The 18,977-nt window shown below is 41.7% G+C and overlaps 1 protein-coding gene across 1 annotated transcript; it reads left to right on the top strand.

The window, feature by feature from the left end:
- The first annotated feature begins 685 nt into the window (after window positions 1-685).
- On the top strand, window positions 686-18,666 carry SLC10A2 (solute carrier family 10 member 2). Its single transcript, XM_028112002.2, has 6 exons — window positions 686-1,062; window positions 7,703-7,821; window positions 12,013-12,101; window positions 13,211-13,386; window positions 15,730-15,887; window positions 18,539-18,666. The coding sequence occupies exons 1-6, from the start codon at window positions 686-688 to the stop codon at window positions 18,664-18,666; spliced, it is 1,047 nt and encodes a 348-aa protein (XP_027967803.1).
- Window positions 18,667-18,977: the final 311 nt, after the last annotated feature.

The following is an 18,977-nucleotide window of genomic DNA, read 5'->3' as shown; positions in this document are numbered from 1 at the left end:
ATTCTACCCTCCTGCATGTTACTCTCCCATAGGTTTGCAACAAGGCCCTACATGTTTCTCAAACTTACATATACTTCATGAACACTATAGACCAATAGGAGCAGACCGATCATTACGGTAGGAAGATGATTTGGGGGAGGAAATTGGAGGTCTGGGTTCCAGTTCAGAGCCTGACACTATTTTGCAATTTAACTTGGCAGAGGACACTCGACTTTTCAGGACCGAAGCCCTGCCTATTTAAACAGAGGTGAGGGAACAGCGTGCTGGCTTAACCCTCCAATGTTCTGTCATTTTCTGAGTTGTTTCTAAGTGTCACTTAACTGACATTACTTAACAAACCTTCCCAGCATTAAACATTAACACAGCTCTTTTTCTATGGTGCGGTTCATTATCATGCCAATAAATGATTAATTATAATTCTCTGACCGGACCAATAATTTGGCAGGACTTGTATGATTCATAACTTGTACTGTGTTGTAATGTTACCTCTGAAAACTGACTTACTAGCATTTATTGTGTTTTATTGCCTCTCCCAGGTGGCTTTTGAAAGAGAAAACCAAGTGACACATGTTTAAGAAGGGTTTAAAAGTTGGCTGTGGTTGGATTAGGCATTATTAATCTCGTGAGGAGCAGAAGACTGGTACTTCTGTGGACGTCTGTGGCCATCTGAGCAGCAAATCCAGCAATGAATAATTCAACGGGCTGTTCAGCTAATGCAACAGTGTGTAATGGTACATCCTGTGTGGTAACTAAGAAAAATTTCAATGAGATTCTCAGTGTGGTACTGAGTACTGTCCTGACCATCCTCTTGGCTATGGTGATGTTCTCCATGGGATGCAATGTGGAAATCAAGAAATTCCTAGGACACATAAAGCGGCCGTGGGGCATATGCATCGGCTTCCTCTGTCAGTTTGGAATCATGCCCCTCACAGGATTCATCCTGTCAGTGGCCTTTGACATCCTCCCTGTCCAAGCCGTGGTGGTACTCATCATGGGATGCTGCCCCGGAGGAACCGCCTCCAATATCTTGGCCTATTGGGTCGATGGCGACATGGACTTGAGGTAAGATATCTAAACCTCTGCATACTGCAATCACATTGAATTAATCTTTTTTTTAGAAGCCTATGTCACTGTGATATACATCTGATCTGCCACTGTCTAGGGTACAACTGAGGAATTAAACAGAAGAGAAGAAATGGATTCACTCGCCTTCCTGTACAACTGCTTAGCTACTGGAATTTGGGGGTTACACTTTGTATTTGTGCTTTTTAATCTCACTCAGCTAACAGAGAGTTGGATAACTGCTGTTTATCTTTGGGAAAAGATTCAGAGTTTTTCAAAAAAGAAATTCTTTCCGAGCCGCAAGTGTACCCGAGAAAGTTTTCCTTGTTGGTACCAGGAAAAAAAAAAAAAAAAAAAAAGAACAAAACAAACCAACCTTTCTCTGTGGTGATGAGAAGCCCTGAGTGCAGTCATGAAATCAAATTGTTCATTAAACAGTAGAATCTGTGCTGAGACAATGGTCAACTCCACAAATATAGCCAGTTCTTTGAACAAGCTTTTTCCTGAACAAGCCTAAAGAAGAATTTGTACATTTGCTTCACTTCTACTGGCATCAAAAGGAAAAGAAAAAAAAAAACCTACAGCAGCTTTTTAATCATGCTTACCTTACTATAAACAGAAAATGGTTTCTCTGCTTCCCACAGAGTAATCTAAATTGCAATGTTTGCCCAATTCATCCCATGCCAGTCTGAACTAGCACTGAGGAAAAAAAAATTGATGGAAATAAGACGAAGCATTAATGTGATGAGACTGAGAATTTTAATGCTTTGAATTGAATAGAAAAATGTCTTTTTCCTTACCTGACAATTCCTCATTTCCTGGGAAAGGTATGCATTTCTGCAAAGCCTCCAGGTGTTAATGTAACGAGTGCTTATTAAATACTATACAGGAGGCAATCAGCTCTGTTAATCACCAGCTACTATACTCAGAAGAGAGAAGCTTAAGGTATAGAACGTAACCACCGCAAAATGTAAAACTGTATTCCATGTTGATCCGGTGCCTACTGAGCAATTGGGAGCCTGCCATCTCATCTCAGCTGGTGCTGATCCCCCTAAAGCTTTAGAAAAGCCATACAAACTATGTGTCTGCACTTCACATAGTTTTCACTTAAGGAAATACCATATCCTCCTTGTAAGGGATTTTTTTCCCTAAGGAAGTCCTATAATGAACAAAGGATGGCAAGAGTTGTTCAGGTTTAGTTAATCTGTGAACCACCACATAGCAATAAGGTCCTTTTAGACTTCAACCTAGTTTGATCTGGACATAAGCGCTCAGAGGTGACAATTCTCAAAGCCAGCACCCACTACACCAAGGGGAGTGACCTGAATTGAATATGGGACTTTGACACCCGCTGAACAACTTTTATATAATATTTGTAATTTTCCAGCAAAATGGAAGTCTTCTACCTCAAGATGATGCCACACGTGTAATCATTTTGTAAAATGGGAAAAGTATGCGTGATGCTTATTTGGCCGTTGAAACAGATTTCTTCCTGCAGGCTAAAACTGTAGGGCCCTAATCTAAAAGCTGCAACTTACACTTTTCTGTGGTCTTAAGGAAATCTTATTTGTCTTAAAACAGATGACTATGTAATCCTATCCACCTCATAAACAATTCCTGTAAAAAATAAAAATATTAAAAAATAAGAACCAAAGTAGAATTTTGAAACCTTGGTAGAAAATATCCAGATGAATCAGTATATATGAATCGTTCAGCAAGTCAGAATTATCCCCGAATGGGATATATGGCATTGACATTTTTAATTTTCGTTCTAGAAAGTGTGTACTCCACAGATCCCCCTTGTCTTGCAATAACAAAATAACACCAACGGCTCTCTGGTCCAGCAGTCACCTTGCTAGGATTCCACCTATCCAGAACTCAAACAAGACCCAGTAAAAGACTTTACACAGCACAAATAAATCCTGCTTAATCTCATAAATGTTCCTTACACAGGACCTTCTTGATCTCCTAAGCCTAGAGCTCTGTTGGGCTATTTCCCAGCACCGAGGATGACAATAAGAAGTGGGGGCAGGAAATGAGGTACCAGAGGGGCAGGCCTGTGTCTTACAGCAGCACATGGCCCAGAAAGCCTGGCCTCAAGAGAGAAGACCCAAAGTGCCTACAAAACAAAGAAGGCAACTCACCAGACCAGCAGCCTCTGCATCACTTAGTCTAGAGCCCAACAGCTCTATAAACACAGCCACCCAGAGGACATTGCTGTATTTTAGCAAGTAATAACCCCATCACAATGGCTCATAATCATTGAAAGGAGTTGAATTAGGCCACTATGTAAAATGATGGCATTATGCATCGCATATGTTAAAGGAAAACTGTTCGAATTATTTCTTTAAAGCAAATTAAGAGATTATCACCTCAGCTATTGGGAAACGGTTTTCCAACCCTTTCTATTCTTCTGGAGTCAGTTCTGTCCTTCTAAGAACTTAACCTTCTCCACTTCCACTGGAACTCCAGAAATGGCAGCCAAGACATGATTGTTTATACCAACAGGTATCTGTACTGCTTACCAGTTGCTCGAACAGATAACCACACAATGCCAGCAAAACTACTCCATCTACATCAACTTTCCTGGATGTGGTTTCTGGGAGAAGAAACTAAATCATCCTCCCCCCGCCCCAGGGCCCCCTTTCCCCCCTCAGCCCCACCCCATCCCCCCTCACCTTTGTCTCCCCCTCTCCCCCTCACCCTACCATTTCTTCTGAACCTGGGAAGCCATTGCATTTTGCAATCTCTAGTGAAAAACAACAACAACAACAAAGCAGACAGTTTTCCTTAACGAAATTATAGACCTTGCTCATTGAAATATAGCAGGTGATATTTCAGCTCCTTCTCAGATCACTCCAGCCTAGAAAACTGTTGCAGGAATCTGATTAGTGTACAGGTATTTTCACCTGGTCTAGCTGTGCTGTGGGTATCCTGTGCACAGAATGCTTCTGGGAGAAATGAAGGCGACAACTGTGGCAGGACCCATCGTTCAGGGGACACAGAGAGGTCTGCCTCCTTTGTGTCTGCTGTATCCCCAGAGATCCCCCATTTTCAAACCTCCTTTCTTAGCAAAGACCTCAGCCACACCATGCAAGGACTTTTCCTTATTTTCCTTTCTTTGACTTCTTCTTTGGGGAATACTTGTTTATGCATCCTTCCCTCCACTTCCCCCAATTCCTTCACTACCATCTGTTAGCTACAATCCCCTTAACTATTTTCTCGTGTTAATAGTTTCTGGATTTTCCTTCCACGTCCTTTGTTCTCTGGCTAAAGATTGTCGCATTTTTCATCTTCCAGGTCCGTTTTCATGGTTATTTCAGTTGTTCAAGATCCCCAAATCTCTGGCTTATCACAGATTTGAAGCAATCTCTCCCATTTAAATCACATAAATGTCCAGCTCCTCTCTACTCTAAGAACTAACCTAACAGTATTTTTCTGTTTTTCCCTCTAAGTGACCAAGTTCTGTTTCTCTCATGTTGCATTTATTTTTATTTTATTTACTAGGTAGTATTGACTAGGCACTAGTAGGAGTCATACACAGGACCAGTATTCCACATACACTGGTGTATTTAACCCTCAAGATAATCCTCTTAAGGTCAGTACTATTATTTTCTGCCTTTGACAGATGATAAAATTCAGGCTCATAACCTTCACCAAAGTCACAAAGGCAGTGTATGTCAAAATCAGAATTCAGACCCAGACCTATCCACTTACCCCTATCCAGACTCTTAATCTCTGTTCAACATTGTTTCTATCACTTATCACACCCCCAATTTCTAGCACCACCTGTATACACTTTGTCCTGATCTTTCAAATTCGGTGTTTCACTTCTAATATGAATGTCTTTGCACTCCTCATCACTGATGTCACCAAATTCCTCAACATTTACTGAATTCTCATTTATTGTTTTTATTTCTAAAAAGAAAACAGTTATCCCTGGTGGTTAATAGAGCTAAAGCCAAAAATTGCAGGCAAGAGAATTTTTTGCTTTTCTTACGTTTTTCCTCATTCCAATATAAACTCATGGTAGTATTTCTATTGTTGAATGTACACTATTGTTCTATGCTTCTTATAAAATTTCAGATTTCATTCATTTAAAATGTTTTTTCTCTTTTGCTAATCTATTCCCCTACATTACTCCCTAAAATTATTATCTGTGAATTGTTTTTCATCTCATTTTGAGTGGTTTGATATTACTCTCATATTAGTTCAAATGGCAACAACTTCCAGGCCATCTAGTCTCTTGTACTTCTGCAAAGCCTCACGGTCAAGGTGGCCCACTAAAGCTAGACAATTCCCTTCTACAACTGCTGACTTGTCCTTCCTCATGGTCTTCAAGAAACTACTCTTGCTAAACTCAAACCATGACACAACTTCATAAATTGCCTTAGCAATAATTCAAAACTGAAGCTTTCCCAAAGAAATTTGAAAGAAAAAACAAAGAGACAAGCAGACTTCTTCTAAACGTTGTTCTCATAGTTTAAAACAAAAAACTCTTGGCCTTCTCTTTGCCATATGATCCAGCTAGTGAACACTGCTCCCTTCATGCACCCCTCCTCCTGTCCTCTCCCCTCTGGAAAGTGCCTCAGACATACTGAAATAAAAGTGATTTCATTATGGTGATAACTTTAAATCCATTCTAATTTATTTTTTAAATAAAAGATAAAAAAGAGAATGTCAAAGGAAGGGAGAGAGTTTACAAACTCCAGTATTTTAATTGTAAGTAGGACTATTCATGAAAAGTATTATTCTGGTTTTGGATTCTGCCTTAGCATCCCTTTTTTGTATCTAAATTAAGATAGACCTGCACAAAGATGGGTATGTGTCTGTGTCCATCCATCAGCCTAGATGCTGCTACCACTGGAACGTCTTTTGTGGGACTTCCTAATCACGAATTACACCATGAAGCAAGCTCTACCCCTAGAAAGCCCAGGTGGATGAATCAACCTGCCCGTTTCCTTTCAGCATCAGCATGACGACATGCTCCACACTGCTTGCCCTAGGAATGATGCCGCTGTGCCTCTTTATCTATAAGTTAACCTGTCACCATAATAGATGGTACTTCTTGGAAATGTTTTACATACATCTCTAGCATTGGTTGTTATATTATTTCAGCTCCACTAAGACAAGTATTTTTTCCTAAAATCTTTAAACACATTTTAAGTGAAGTCATCCCCAGTTTAAAAAAAAAAAAATTGTTATTAGGGAAGTTTAGTCCCCTGATAAACATTACTGCCCTGACCCTTTTTTTTCCTGCCAAAACTGCACTTAGATTCATTAAAACAAAATTCTCACCTCTAGCTGTTTTCCTTAGCACTGTGTAGTGTGGGTTGTTGGTGTTTGTGGGGGGCAGCTGGAGGGGGTGGGGCACAGGTGATATAAATAATTTCACATTTTCCTTCAAGTCCACATATAATACCTTTAAGAAATTACTACTCTGATAGTCTCCAATGCTACAACTTTTGGAGGAAGACCTTTCAGAAAAATTTCTCCGGTTTCCTGATTCTGTATTATGCCAAACCCCGCCCCGCCCCCCACACACACACACTATGGCTGGATGACTAATACAGTAACTGACTTTTAATAAGAGCTTTGCATTATTCTAAGTACTGGACTCATTGGATCATTAGTCCTCACAGCCTATGAGGTGGCAACAATTTTATCTTCATTTCACAGATACGGAAACTGGCAAAAGGAAGTCAAGTAAATTACCCAAAGAACGTAGTACTTATGTAGTAAGTGGCCACACTTGCTTCCAATCCAGTCGGTGTCTGACTTAAATGTCTGGCCCGAACATTTAACAGCTCAGTTGCCCAGGAGGAGAATGTGCCTTTGTGCAGATGGTCCTTTAACGGGACCAGGAAGACCCACTACCCAAAAACCTCTCTTCCGTCCACTGTCACACTGTTGAAAATAACACCATTCTGTATAATTTCTTCCACGTCAAAAGCCAAAGTTCACTTACCCAGCCGGGTCTGCTCACTAAAACACAGATGCTCTCAGGAGGAATAGTACCAAACCCTGGTTCTTCTGAACACACATTTGGTAAATTTCTTAGCGAAAATAGAATCCAGGCCTCCCCTGCCGGCTTGCATGTTTTCATTCATTTTTTAAGTCAGCTTCCTCTTTCTTTCTCAAGCCACAGGCATTGGGGCAATAATCTGTCTGCCTTCAAAAAGGACACTGAGGCCCCCTCCCTTGGACATGTGTTCTCCCCCAAGGGCCCAGGAAGGCCCATCTCAGTACAGACAGATGCGGCATAGCCCCTAAAGTTTTGGCTGGTATAGATGTGTTTGCTCTTCTCTGATTGGAGGTCCACAGGGTGGCGTGTCCAAGCACCTTGTACCTTTTTAAATAATGAATTGAAACAGGCATTAACTATCTTCTCTGATCCTCGAGAACCCTTGGGGAGGGAGGAATGACCCAAGACAAAGTAGAAAAACAAACCCAGATCTCAGCATTTTGCCCAAGGCCAGAACCTGCACAAAGATGGGCACGTGTCTGTCATCCATCAGCCTAGATGCTGCTGCCGCTGGAACGTCTTTTGTGGGACTTCCTAATCACGAATTATACCACGAAGCAAGCTCTACCCCTAGAAAGCCCAGGTGGATGAATCAAACTGCCCGTTTCCTTTCAGCATCAGCATGACGACATGCTCCACGCTGCTTGCCCTAGGAATGATGCCGCTGTGCCTCTTTATCTATACCAAAATGTGGGTCGACTCTGGGACGATCATCATTCCCTTTGATAGCATAGGTAAGTAAGTCATCCCTCCGCTAGAGTTCTGAATATCCCCCTCCTATTCTCTGTTTATCTTCAGGCCAGGCTCAGACCCAGCTCATATTTACCTCTTGCGCCAGTCCAATTGGGATCTCATTACAAGTCATGCCTGCGTTTCAATGCAGGTTGGCAGAATCTAAATGCCAAACCTTGACCCCAAGGGAAAACTTGCTTTTCCTCCATTGAAATCAGCAGGAAGAGGGGCTGACTTAAAGGAAGCCAAGTTTGCTGGGGCACAAGAGACTCTGTCCTTTCCTCAACCCACAGTACAATTAGTTCATGGGAACATGAGTTTGCTCCCAGACCCTCAGATGGAAGAAGTATTAAAAAAAAAAAAAATTCCACTACTGATTTAAAATTAGGGCACCTAGTAAGCAATCATGAGTGTGGCACTGGGAAACTACCAGAGGAAACGTACTGTAGATAACACACGATTGTGAGCCCCATCTTGATTCAGAAGGTGATTTACTTCCACAGTCTCTATACCGTGCCCTAGGAGTCAAGTCTGCGAGTCGGGACTCTATCTCCACTCATTTTGCTCCCAGATGTTCACCCCCACCCCAGAGGGGCTGTTTTTCTGTTTCTGGGACAACAGATGACAGCGGAAAATTAAGTTGTTTGTGTCACATGGGATCAAGGGTAAGATGAGACAGTTCCTGGCTTTCCCAAACCAGGCATTTCCCACAGGGCTGTAGTCATAAAAGATGAGAGGCAGGTGAGATCGTACATATTACCAGGTATGTGGCATGCTGCATAGTCATTATTCAGCTGACAGGCTGCCTCAGGAGGTGTGGGTATCCACTGAAGGGAGCTTAGTGTAAGCGAAGCTAAGCGATGACTCAGAAGGATATTTGTAAAGGAATTCCTGTTGGCATGGGAAGCTGCATCTAAAATCCTTCCCATTTCTATGAAAGATTCTTTCTGTGATAAAAACAGGTTTGGGGTCTACACAACTAAATTAGAGCAAACTTTGAAAACACTAATCGGGGACGACCTGTATCGACACAAATACTCAATATGGGATTTCTCTGCACAAGGCCCTTCTAGTGATCTGGGGAACTCCTTCATACCAGATATAATCTCCTGCAAACAGGTTTTAGGGTGACCCTGCAGAATCAATCACCTGCTATGCCTCAGGCTCCTTAACTCTCAGTCTGCTGCCTTGGAGAGCATCTTCCTTCAAGTCAAACAATGTAGACTGCTTGAGTGGTGTGCATTGTAGGTCTCTCAAAGAACCTGTTGAGTAAGGAGTTTAATTCTGTATTACTTATTGTTTTAAAAAATAATTTAAGCTATTGAAATATTCTCCTCTAGATATTCATTCCTGTCTGGAAAACATTCCATGGCAATATCGAATAATTCGAACTATAGTATGAATGACTTATGGCACATCCTTTAATGTGAATAAGTTTTGAAAGGAAAACAACATGAGAAAGAGTAGCACCTCAGTGGAGGTAAAGGTCATCAGAAAAGAGGTCAGGGCAAAAAAGAAAGAAAATAGAAAAAAAGGGGGGATTAAAAACTTTTTAATGAGTTTGAAAAACAAAGATATTGACTCTGCTTATTCACTATTTTGCCCGGGCTTATTTTCCAACCTAACCTTCTTGCTATTGGTTTGTCTAGCCCTTTAAGAAAACAAACAACCTAATTACTTCACAAGTTGTTCTCACTACTTTTTAGATGGGGAAACTAAGGCCCAGGGTAACGGTTTAATTTGTCCCAGCTGAGCAGTGAGCCGGAAGTGCCCCCCGGGGCTACGCATGCTCTCTGTGGACAGGACTGCCAAGCCCGGGCTCCACACGATGCCCACCCAGCTCTGAAGGGGCAACACTCTCGCTGAGCCCTTCCCATGGGGGCGTTTGGGTGGAGGCGGGCAGCCGCAGAGCTGGCGCCGCTGAACACAGCTGCAGCAGGTGGCCGTCCCTGCCCTGCCTCCGCCGTCTCTTGGAGGGTGTCTAGCACCATGAACTGTGCACCTACCTGCCTTATCACCTAATTCCCACGGCAGCAGCTGAGCTAGACGTAATCTACCCACTTCACAAACGGGGAAACCAGAGAGCAGAGGGGCTGGACAGTTTGCACTGCCCCCACAGTCTGTAAGGTTCCACTCTGAGTTGATCATGGCTCCAAGACCACCCCGTGACTGCCCGCCTCTCGCTTTTATCCACCTTTCCTTCCTCCCATACGTGCTCTGTGAACTTGATTACGGCCAAGTTATGGTTCACATGGTGTAACTGCAAGCAGGTGCTTTCCGGTCTAACTGGACAGGCATTTGAGAAGGGGTGGGGGGCGGGGGGGGGGGGCGTTTACAGGCACTTAAGGAAGAGGGAAAACAGCCCTGAGAAGGAAAGAGAATCTTTACCTCACTAGGGAGTCAAGAGGCACACCAACCCACCTCTCCAGGTGGGAGCCACACACTCTGAGCAGGAGGGAGGGGTAAAGAGTGTCTTTTCCAGTCAAGTTCTAGTCCTGGAAAAACTGTCCCTGGCTTCATCTGGTCAGGAGAGGAAACACAATTTGGGCAGGTGGTCCTGCTTGCATGCTTATCCTGTAGCCTTGGGCTGCTCGGAGGAGATGAAGACTCTTAGCATGAGGGGCCCGACCATGGTGGGGGGGTTAGGGAGGTCGCTCCTTTCATAGAGCCAACACATTAAAAATATATAGTACCCGGGCACCTGGGTGGCTCAGATGGTTGAACGTCTGCCTTCGGCTCAGGTCATGATCCCGGCGTCCTGGGATCGAGTCCCACATCGGGCTCCCTGCTCCTTGGGGAGCCTGCTTCTCCCTCTGCCTCTCTCTCTCTCTCTGTCTCTCATGAATAAATAAAATCTTTAAAAATATATATATATATATAGTACCCAAGCCTAACCACACTGACATCCCAAGCACAGTATTTGCACCGATTTAAGCTACCACACTACAATCAATGCGTATCAAGATGGTTTTAATTTAAGGCCTACAAACTTCACAAAATTTAGGGAATAGTCTGGACACCCTGGGGAGGAAGGCTCCTCCCATAGTAGCAGGATGTAAGGATACCCAAAGGGGATTTTTCTAGGGGGTCTCACCAGCACGTCCATCAACGACTCTTCCAGAGGCTGTGTTCCTCCATTTTCTCCCCATCCTGTCCTCCCATACTTTGTTTTTTTCCTGCTGTAAGATATTCCTGGCCATGACTTAATCCCTTCGAGTAATTTCTGGGAAAAAGTAACTGCTGACCTTTATATTGCCAGGAGGACCAGAAGTAATTATGTTTTCATCACTGTTGTGTTCATTTTAAATTCATATTTACAGCCCTGAAATCTAGAATCCATTTTCCAGTCTTCATTGAATCTACTCCAATGCTAAGCAAAAAACACTCTTTCATTATTCAATTCCACTTTCTCCTACTGCTTTAAAAGGATATTTGAAAAAGAAACAGCCCATCAGAAGTTCAAAGTTGCTGGTACTATATTATATATAAGCAGTGATTGGACCAATGAGTGTTAAGTAACATGGAGAAACAAACCACCTGTCATGGGAACAGCAGTAAATTTAACACAGGGAAATTGAAGTATGACTCTTTTATCTGGCTGGGTGAGCACGTTCTTGCAAAGAATTATAATTACTTGAGAAGTCGCCAAATATATTTATTATCTCACAGAAAATTTAAAGCACGCTTTTTCAACCTCTTCTCTCACCTCTCTGCTCTAGATTTGAATAACCAAGCTCGGTCTGAGCCAGAAGTCATTAGCCCATGGAATGCCTGGAGAATTTTGAACTTTTTGTTTTATTTCTACTACTAGGAAGTAACAGGGAGATGTAAAATATCTGTGTGTACCCCCACAAACATAAACATACACACAAACTTTAAAAAGGTATTTTTACTAGGATATAAAGATCCAAAGACCAAAGCAGCCCAGATTCTGACAAATTGAAACTAAAAAGTGTCAGTATAAAGAGCGCTAAAAAGGATTTATATCATCCGTATTAGCAATGCTCTGCCAGTAATACGAAATTATTTACTGGAGTGGGTAAAGATGGAGAGTTTTGTTGTTTTGCTTGAGTCTGTTTTGTGTATTCGAGAAGGGAGACTGATGAAGCTTTTATCGAGCTGCTTACTCTCTTGTTTTCCTCTCTCCTGTGCTCTGTGTTCTGCTGATGAAATGCCTCTTCTGTCATATTTAGGTACATCTTTGGTCGCTCTTGTTATTCCTATTTCCGTTGGAATGTTTGTTAATCACAAATGGCCCCAAAAAGCCAAGATCATACTTAAGGTAAGTGTCCCATGCCATAGGTTGCAAAGTCAAATGCTCCACAGTGTGAATCCAATAATAGGTCTATTCCAGCTACTAAATTGGTTTTCTCATTATATTATAAACCTCCATCTAGGGGGACTTGATGTTGTTAGATATGCTGTCCATTCTTCTAGAACACCCATCCCGGTCCCATCTACAGGGCAGAATTCTACGCCCACTTAGAGACACCCAACTCAAACACTGCCTCCTGCTTTTACTCTGCCCTGTACCCCCACAGCACTTGGCTCTGATCTCTGTTCTGCGGGTCTGTATTATGAAATAGACCTAGAGAGCTGTTTCTGAAAACAGATCATGTGTTCCTTATCTCTGAATCCATATAGCCAGTTCAGCACCTGGCAACTGGTAGATATTAGTACCCATTAGTAATTGGTAATCATTCATTCCCCTTCGCCAGCTGTGTTCTAGCGAGGTGAGATGGATATGGGTAAAAGCAGTGTAGAAAGACGCAGAGGATATAAATATCCAGGCATTAATACAGATAAAGATATAGATGTAGACATACATATATCCCACTGATCAGGACACAAAATAAGCCAGCCAGTGTGCTTTGTTCCTCTGGACCAAAAAAAAAAAAAAAAAGTTAGAATCTCCATTTTTTTTAATGTGAAAAGGAGAAAACAGTAACAACAGTGGTTTTGTTTGCATATGCTTTTTTAACTTTTGTAGAGTTTTATATCTTTTATATACCCTTTTCTCGCTATCATCATTATGAAAGGTGTCTAGGGCAAGATTTTATCCTCAGTTATAGATGAAGAAAGCAGGACTAAGAGAAACTGTGTGACTCAAAGAAGAAAGGAGAGCAAGAAGAATTGGATCTGGAGGCCAGGTCTTCCAGTTCTTGCTGATTGGGGTTTTTTTCCTCTCCAACAAGGATAATTTGCAACCTAGAACATCTTCTTCAGGCTAATGGAGCGTGAACGTTAGAGGTCCTGCTATTTTCTTAAAAATGAGAACACAGGACAAGCACCAGAGTTTCTGGTGGGCTGACCACAGTCATCAGGAGAGGAATACACAGCACGGTGCCTTCATGATCACAGCTGTTGGGTCTGCTTCATTCTTCCTTCCAGATCGGATCCATCATGGGTGCAATCCTTATTGTGCTCATAGCTGTCGTTGGAGGAATACTATACCAGAGTGCCTGGATCATCACTCCTGAACTGTGGATCATAGGAACACTATTTCCTTTGGCTGGATACTCTCTAGGGTTTTTACTGGCCAGAATATCTGGTCAGCCCTGGCACAGGTATGGTGCTTTGCTAAATCAGACTGGGAATTTTCTTCCGTAATAGCTGTAGTATGCATTTGTTAGGGCTGCTGTAGGGAAGTACCCCAAACAGGGTGGTTTAAGCAACAGAAATCTATTGTCTTACAGTTCTGGAAATTAGAAGTCCAAAAATCAGCATGCCAGCAGTATGGTTCCTTCTGAGGGATGTGAGGGGGAATCTGACCCAGACCTGTCTCCTTGGTTTGAAGATGGCTGTTTTCATATTGTCTTTTTTCTATGAGTGTCTCTGTGTCCAAATTTCCCCTTATGATAAGGACACCAGTCGTACTGAATTAGGGCCTACCCTAATCACTTTACCTTAATTAAGTATATTTGCGATGACCCTATTTCCAAATAAGGTCACACATTCCGAGGTCCTGGGCATTAGGACTTTAGCATGTGCATTTGGGAGGACACAATTCAACCCATAACAACTATAAATACTGATAACAAATTCAAAATCTTTCACCTATAATAACATTCACCCCATTTCTGAATATGTCATTATATAGACTCATTCATTCCTAAATTATACAAGCCCCCCAGAAAGAAAATCCTGACCACCTCTCTGTTGCTCAAATGCTTGGGGACCATTCCCCACACAATGCAGATTGAGCCAATGTCTCCCATTCTTATTCTCTAAGCAGAATAACTTCAGCAAGAGCACTTAGGCTGGCCTTGTCACACACAAGGCCTCCTCCAGCCAGCAGCAGGATGGACTCATCATCCCCAAGGCACTGATCATAGAACTGGGGTTAGCGTGTGTGAGTCTGAGGTTCTGAGTAGAAACTTTTCCTCTTCTACCAGCCCATGCGAATCCATGGGCAGAAAGAAAAGCAGGTGTCAGCACTGGAGTGCGTATGAGGTTGGGAAAGAGGTGAGCAGCACCGGGTAGTGGGGAGTGTTATATGTCGTCAGGCCAACCTAGGACTACCACTTACTGATCTTGGGACCTCAGGACAGGTGTTCACTCTTCCTCTGACTTTTCTCATCCGTAGAATGGGGGCAATAACACCTACGTGGCAGATTTTTTATCAAGATTTAGTCGGAAAAACAAATCCAACTTAAAAATAAAGGAACTCTAACAAATACTTTGAGTGTTTTCTCAGCCCCTGCTCTGTGCTCTGCACTGTTACCAAGGGCATAATTGAAAAGAGTGAAATAAGCCCACTTTGAATTTATGGAACACTAACATAAATGATCCTGCTCTTTTCCTATCTGCATTTTTTATTTATAAATATCTGCTTTAAATGTATATGTATTATTCAATATGTAATTTCATTATATTGAATATATTATTAATAAAGATGATGACATAATATAAATAAATATTGTCTTTATATATAAGGATATATACATATACACACACATATACACACATATAAAGATATACATGAGCATATAATATATATACATATAGACACACCCATATAGATCTATTCTGCTCAGGGGCCAAATAAGCTAGTCGGTGTTCTTTGTTTCTCTGGACAAAAAAAAATGTTATAATCTCTAAATTTTTTTAATGAGAAAACAGTAACAACAGTGGTTTTGTTTGCATATGCTTTTTAACTTTTGTAGAGTTTTATATCCCTTTTCTCATTATCATAACAATCATAAAAGGTGACTAGGGCGGGCGCCTGGGTGGCTTAGTCGGTTAAGCATCCCACTCTCAATTTCGGTTCAGGTCATGATCTCAGGGTCCTGGGATCGAGCCCACGTCGGGCTCCCTGCTCTGCGGGCAGTCTGCTTGTCTCCGTCTCCTTCTGCCCCTCTCCCACCCACTCTTGCTCTCTCTGTCTCTCTAATGGATATATATATCTTTAAAAAAAGAAGAAAAGGTAACTAGGGCAAGATTTTATCTATGTATATAGAGAGAATACTTATGTAGTATATAATAATACATACTAAGAAGTTATATATCTATGTAGTTTAGGTAAAAGTACATGTTGAATAAATGTATACATTAAAAGCAGATATAAATGTATACACATATATGTGCTTGCTCTCATTATATCCGCTTTTTTTTTTTGAGAGAGAGAGAAAGAGAGAGCTCATGTGCACATGCATGAAGTGAGAAGAGGGGGGAGGAGCAGAGGGAGAGGGAGAGAGAGAATCTTCAGCAGACTCCACAACCAGCACGGAGCCCAACGGGGCTCGATCTCATGACCCTGAGATCATGACCTGAGCCAAAATCAAGAGTCAGATGCTTAACCGACTGAGCCACCCAGGCGCTCCCACATTACATCTGCTTCCAATGTTATACAATAACAAAGCAAAAAATACTGACAATAAAAGCATAAATCATCTTAACATGTCTCGTAGGTGCCGGACAGTTGCTTTGGAAACGGGGATGCAGAACACTCAGCTGTGCTCCACCATTGTGCAGCTCTCCTTCACCCAGGAGGAGCTCAACCTTGTGTTTACCTTCCCGCTCATCTACAGCATCTTCCAGCTTGCCTTTGCAGCAATATTCCTAGGAAGTAAGGAACAATGCTAATCACATGTCGCTGATAATGTTCCTCTTTGAGAAATCCTCGAGTTGCTAAGATGGCATTTTTTTTTAAATAACCTTTTTGTGGTGGTGAATTATATAAGTTAAATTAAATTCCCTTTTTCTGGCAGTAAAATAAATGGGTGGAAAAAGCCACCTATAATGTTATCATGACTTCCCAACTGCTGATGAGAAGATTGCAATTTTATCAGAAGGTTCTAGTAAAGATTATTTATTTTTAGATATTTTATATATTTACATATATTTTATATTTATGTATTTTATATATTTATTATTTTTAAATAAAAAGTAATAGAAGTCGATTCTCTCCACCAACTTTCTTTTTCTCAGTAATTAGGCATATTAACCTGTTAGGACCATTTTATTGTGTGCTTTTTTCTACATGCTTCCAGGAACCCCAAACTGGTCATTTTTTCCAGATCATCATCTTGATGTGCTTTGTAAATATAGGATATTTATCCAAAACAGTGGTATACAAGGGATATTTATCAGGCTAAGTTACACTGGAAGACAGATATATGTGCATGTACATGTGTGCATATACTAAGTAACATCCATACAATCGAAACAGTTAAAGCAAACACGTTCCTTATTTCAAGTCCTAGGGATAGCTAACCTGATTTTTAATTTTCCTCTACTGTAGCATACAGCTCTGATCCTCATCCCCTGCCACCTGCTGGCCTTCACCTAGTTAAAGCTTTCCTTACATTTTGTTCTCCAAGGACTGATACGCTTAACCTCTATTTTTAAACTCTATTTTTTTTTTCTAAATAAAGACTGATGTCTTAAGCTCATTGATTTTTAAGGGAGGTTATATAGTGAAGGTGAAAGACTCAAATAATGGGAATGGTAAGTTAGAGAATGCCCGGCGGTCCAGTGTTATTTGGGTTTGGTTTTACTTTTGTACTTCGCTCCAGTAGGTATTGCACTTGCCTGTGGGCACTAATCCTTACTGTCTGGAACGCTATTGTCAAAACAAAGTTTTCCTTCCTGTATAGGACTCTCTGGATCTGTTCGAAACTTTCCACTGATTTATCACTCACACAGGAGACGGGGGTCCATGGCCTAATTACCTTTTGTCGTGTATGATAGACATACACCCAATTTGGTACACTTTGAGATTTTTCCAAATAATTAGCTAGTGATGTCTACTAGAAAGCCAGAGGAAGCAGACTGGTTGATAGAACAATTAAGTGAATTTACTAGTTGAATAACTAACTCAAAAGGGACTCATAGATAAGCTGAAGGAATGATGGGAAGGCAGGTACTGGTATTGGTCTTATGCTTCCCCACATTTTTACCAGCAAGAATAAAGATGAGGAAGTCATCCTTATTAATTACATGCAATGCCTGGAAACATATTTTGGTAAAAGGATTGGAAGTCTAAATAATTTGGAACACGGAAAGAAGGACTGGGAAGGGACAGAGGGAGGAAGAGAGGAAGGAAGGAAGGGAGGGAGGGAGGAAGGGAATAAAAAATTTGATTAAATGAAATAAGTGGTGTGTGTTGAAGAAATCCCAGCTGAAAACAGTTTATAATAAAACTGTTGGGCTATTTTAATTAACCACAAGCTCAAGTCAATAGATTCAATAGCTCAGTGGCTTCAAAATTAATATGTTGCTAAAGGGACCAACAAAGAGACGTGGATCATGACATATCAAGATCTCTGGAGCAGGCCACTGTCTCTCTCAGCTGCCTATCATGACAGTTAACATTTCCTGAGCCGTAACTATTCTCCCAGGGCCGTACTAGGCACCTTACTATTTTATTTCATTTAATGTTCACAATTCCCCTCTGAGATAGACAATATTACTATACCTATTTTAAGTGTGAAGTTCCAATAAATAATACTTTCTCTCCCTCTGTTGACTTTGGAACCAATTGAGAAGTAGAAGAAAAATCAGATATGTAGATAACAAAACAGCACTCTCATCACAGATAAAACTTACGTAGAAAATATGGCTCAAAATTGCGACCCCATGGGCTGATTCATCCCTCTCCACTGCCCCATACATGGACACATAGCACATATATACACACATACACTGCTCATCTCCCATTGCCAGAAAGTCTGCCCAGGTGGGCTGAGCTCACAAAGATGCTGAGAAATGGCTGCCGCCAGAGACTAGCAGCCTCTCAGAAGAGAGGAAGGCTGATCACACATCAGCCAGGGCTCCTGCTTTGTGGGAAGGAACGAGGTCAGGGAGAGACGAAGTGTTATTCCAGCCCAAGTCCCCCACAGAGAGCCCTAGACCAAGGTCCTTGATACTGCGCCTTAGCATGTATCGTATTTACTGAGGACTTCAATGACCGGGACATGGTAGGTACAGATTAGGGGCCAGCTACTATTATTGGTGGGCACCCCTGTGGGGCTGACGCCTGCCGCAGTCATGTGAGCAAGCACCCCTGCGGTTGTGTGCCCGGTCTTCCTGAAGTACAGCCATCCCTCTCACCATGGCTGGCTGTGAACTAAAGAACACCTTCTGCTTTCTCCAAGCAACCTGCAGCCTACAGAAAGTGCAAGCCGATTTTGAGCTGTAGATTGTAATCACTGTCCAAAGCAAGCTTGCAGCTAATTGTTATGAAAGTCCACTCATCTCCTGTGTATTGCTTTCTAGTGTATGTGGCATACAATAAGTGTTATGGAAAAAACAACGTGGAATTGCCAGAGAGCAAAGACAACGAAACAGTCTCCGAGTCATCGCTCCATAAGGTGAATGAAGGATTTCAACCAGATGGAAGGTAGACACCAAGTGGACAAAAGAGAAGAATTCTAAAGTCCATGCTTCTGTGATAACAAGATTTGTTTGTTTTGATGGGATATTGGGCAGGAAAAAGTTAAAGTGAACATTTAAATTCCAATTGAATCCATACATTAGTTTTGGTACCAAGTGACTGGTGGTCCAAATCCTAATGTGACAAATACCTATACCTATCTATCTATCTATCTATCTATCTATCTATAGAGATATATATACTGTCTTTGTTATCCTGAACCGGATTCTTACTCAGAATCTCATAACCCAGAGATGAGCACCTGACTTTTTATATCTTAAT

Source organism: Eumetopias jubatus, unplaced genomic scaffold (genome assembly GCF_037043125.1).
Source record: "Eumetopias jubatus isolate StellerSeaLion01/CBP00866 unplaced genomic scaffold, mEumJub1_p1.0 scaffold_3, whole genome shotgun sequence".
Classification (NCBI taxonomy): Eukaryota; Metazoa; Chordata; class Mammalia; order Carnivora; family Otariidae; genus Eumetopias; species Eumetopias jubatus.
Note: the sequence above shows the minus strand (reverse complement) of the source record. Positions and strands in the feature narration are given on the sequence as shown.

Excerpts from the sequence above, each read along its gene's own strand:
- SLC10A2 (XM_028112002.2), top strand. The coding sequence starts at position 686 with ATGAATAATTCAACGGGCTGTTCAGCTAATGCAACAGTGTGTAATGGT. Across the intron at positions 1,063-7,702 it reads GATGGCGACATGGACTTGAG|CATCAGCATGACGACATGCT; the intron begins GTAAGATATCTA and ends GTTTCCTTTCAG. Across the intron at positions 12,102-13,210 it reads AAGCCAAGATCATACTTAAG|ATCGGATCCATCATGGGTGC; the intron begins GTAAGTGTCCCA and ends TCTTCCTTCCAG.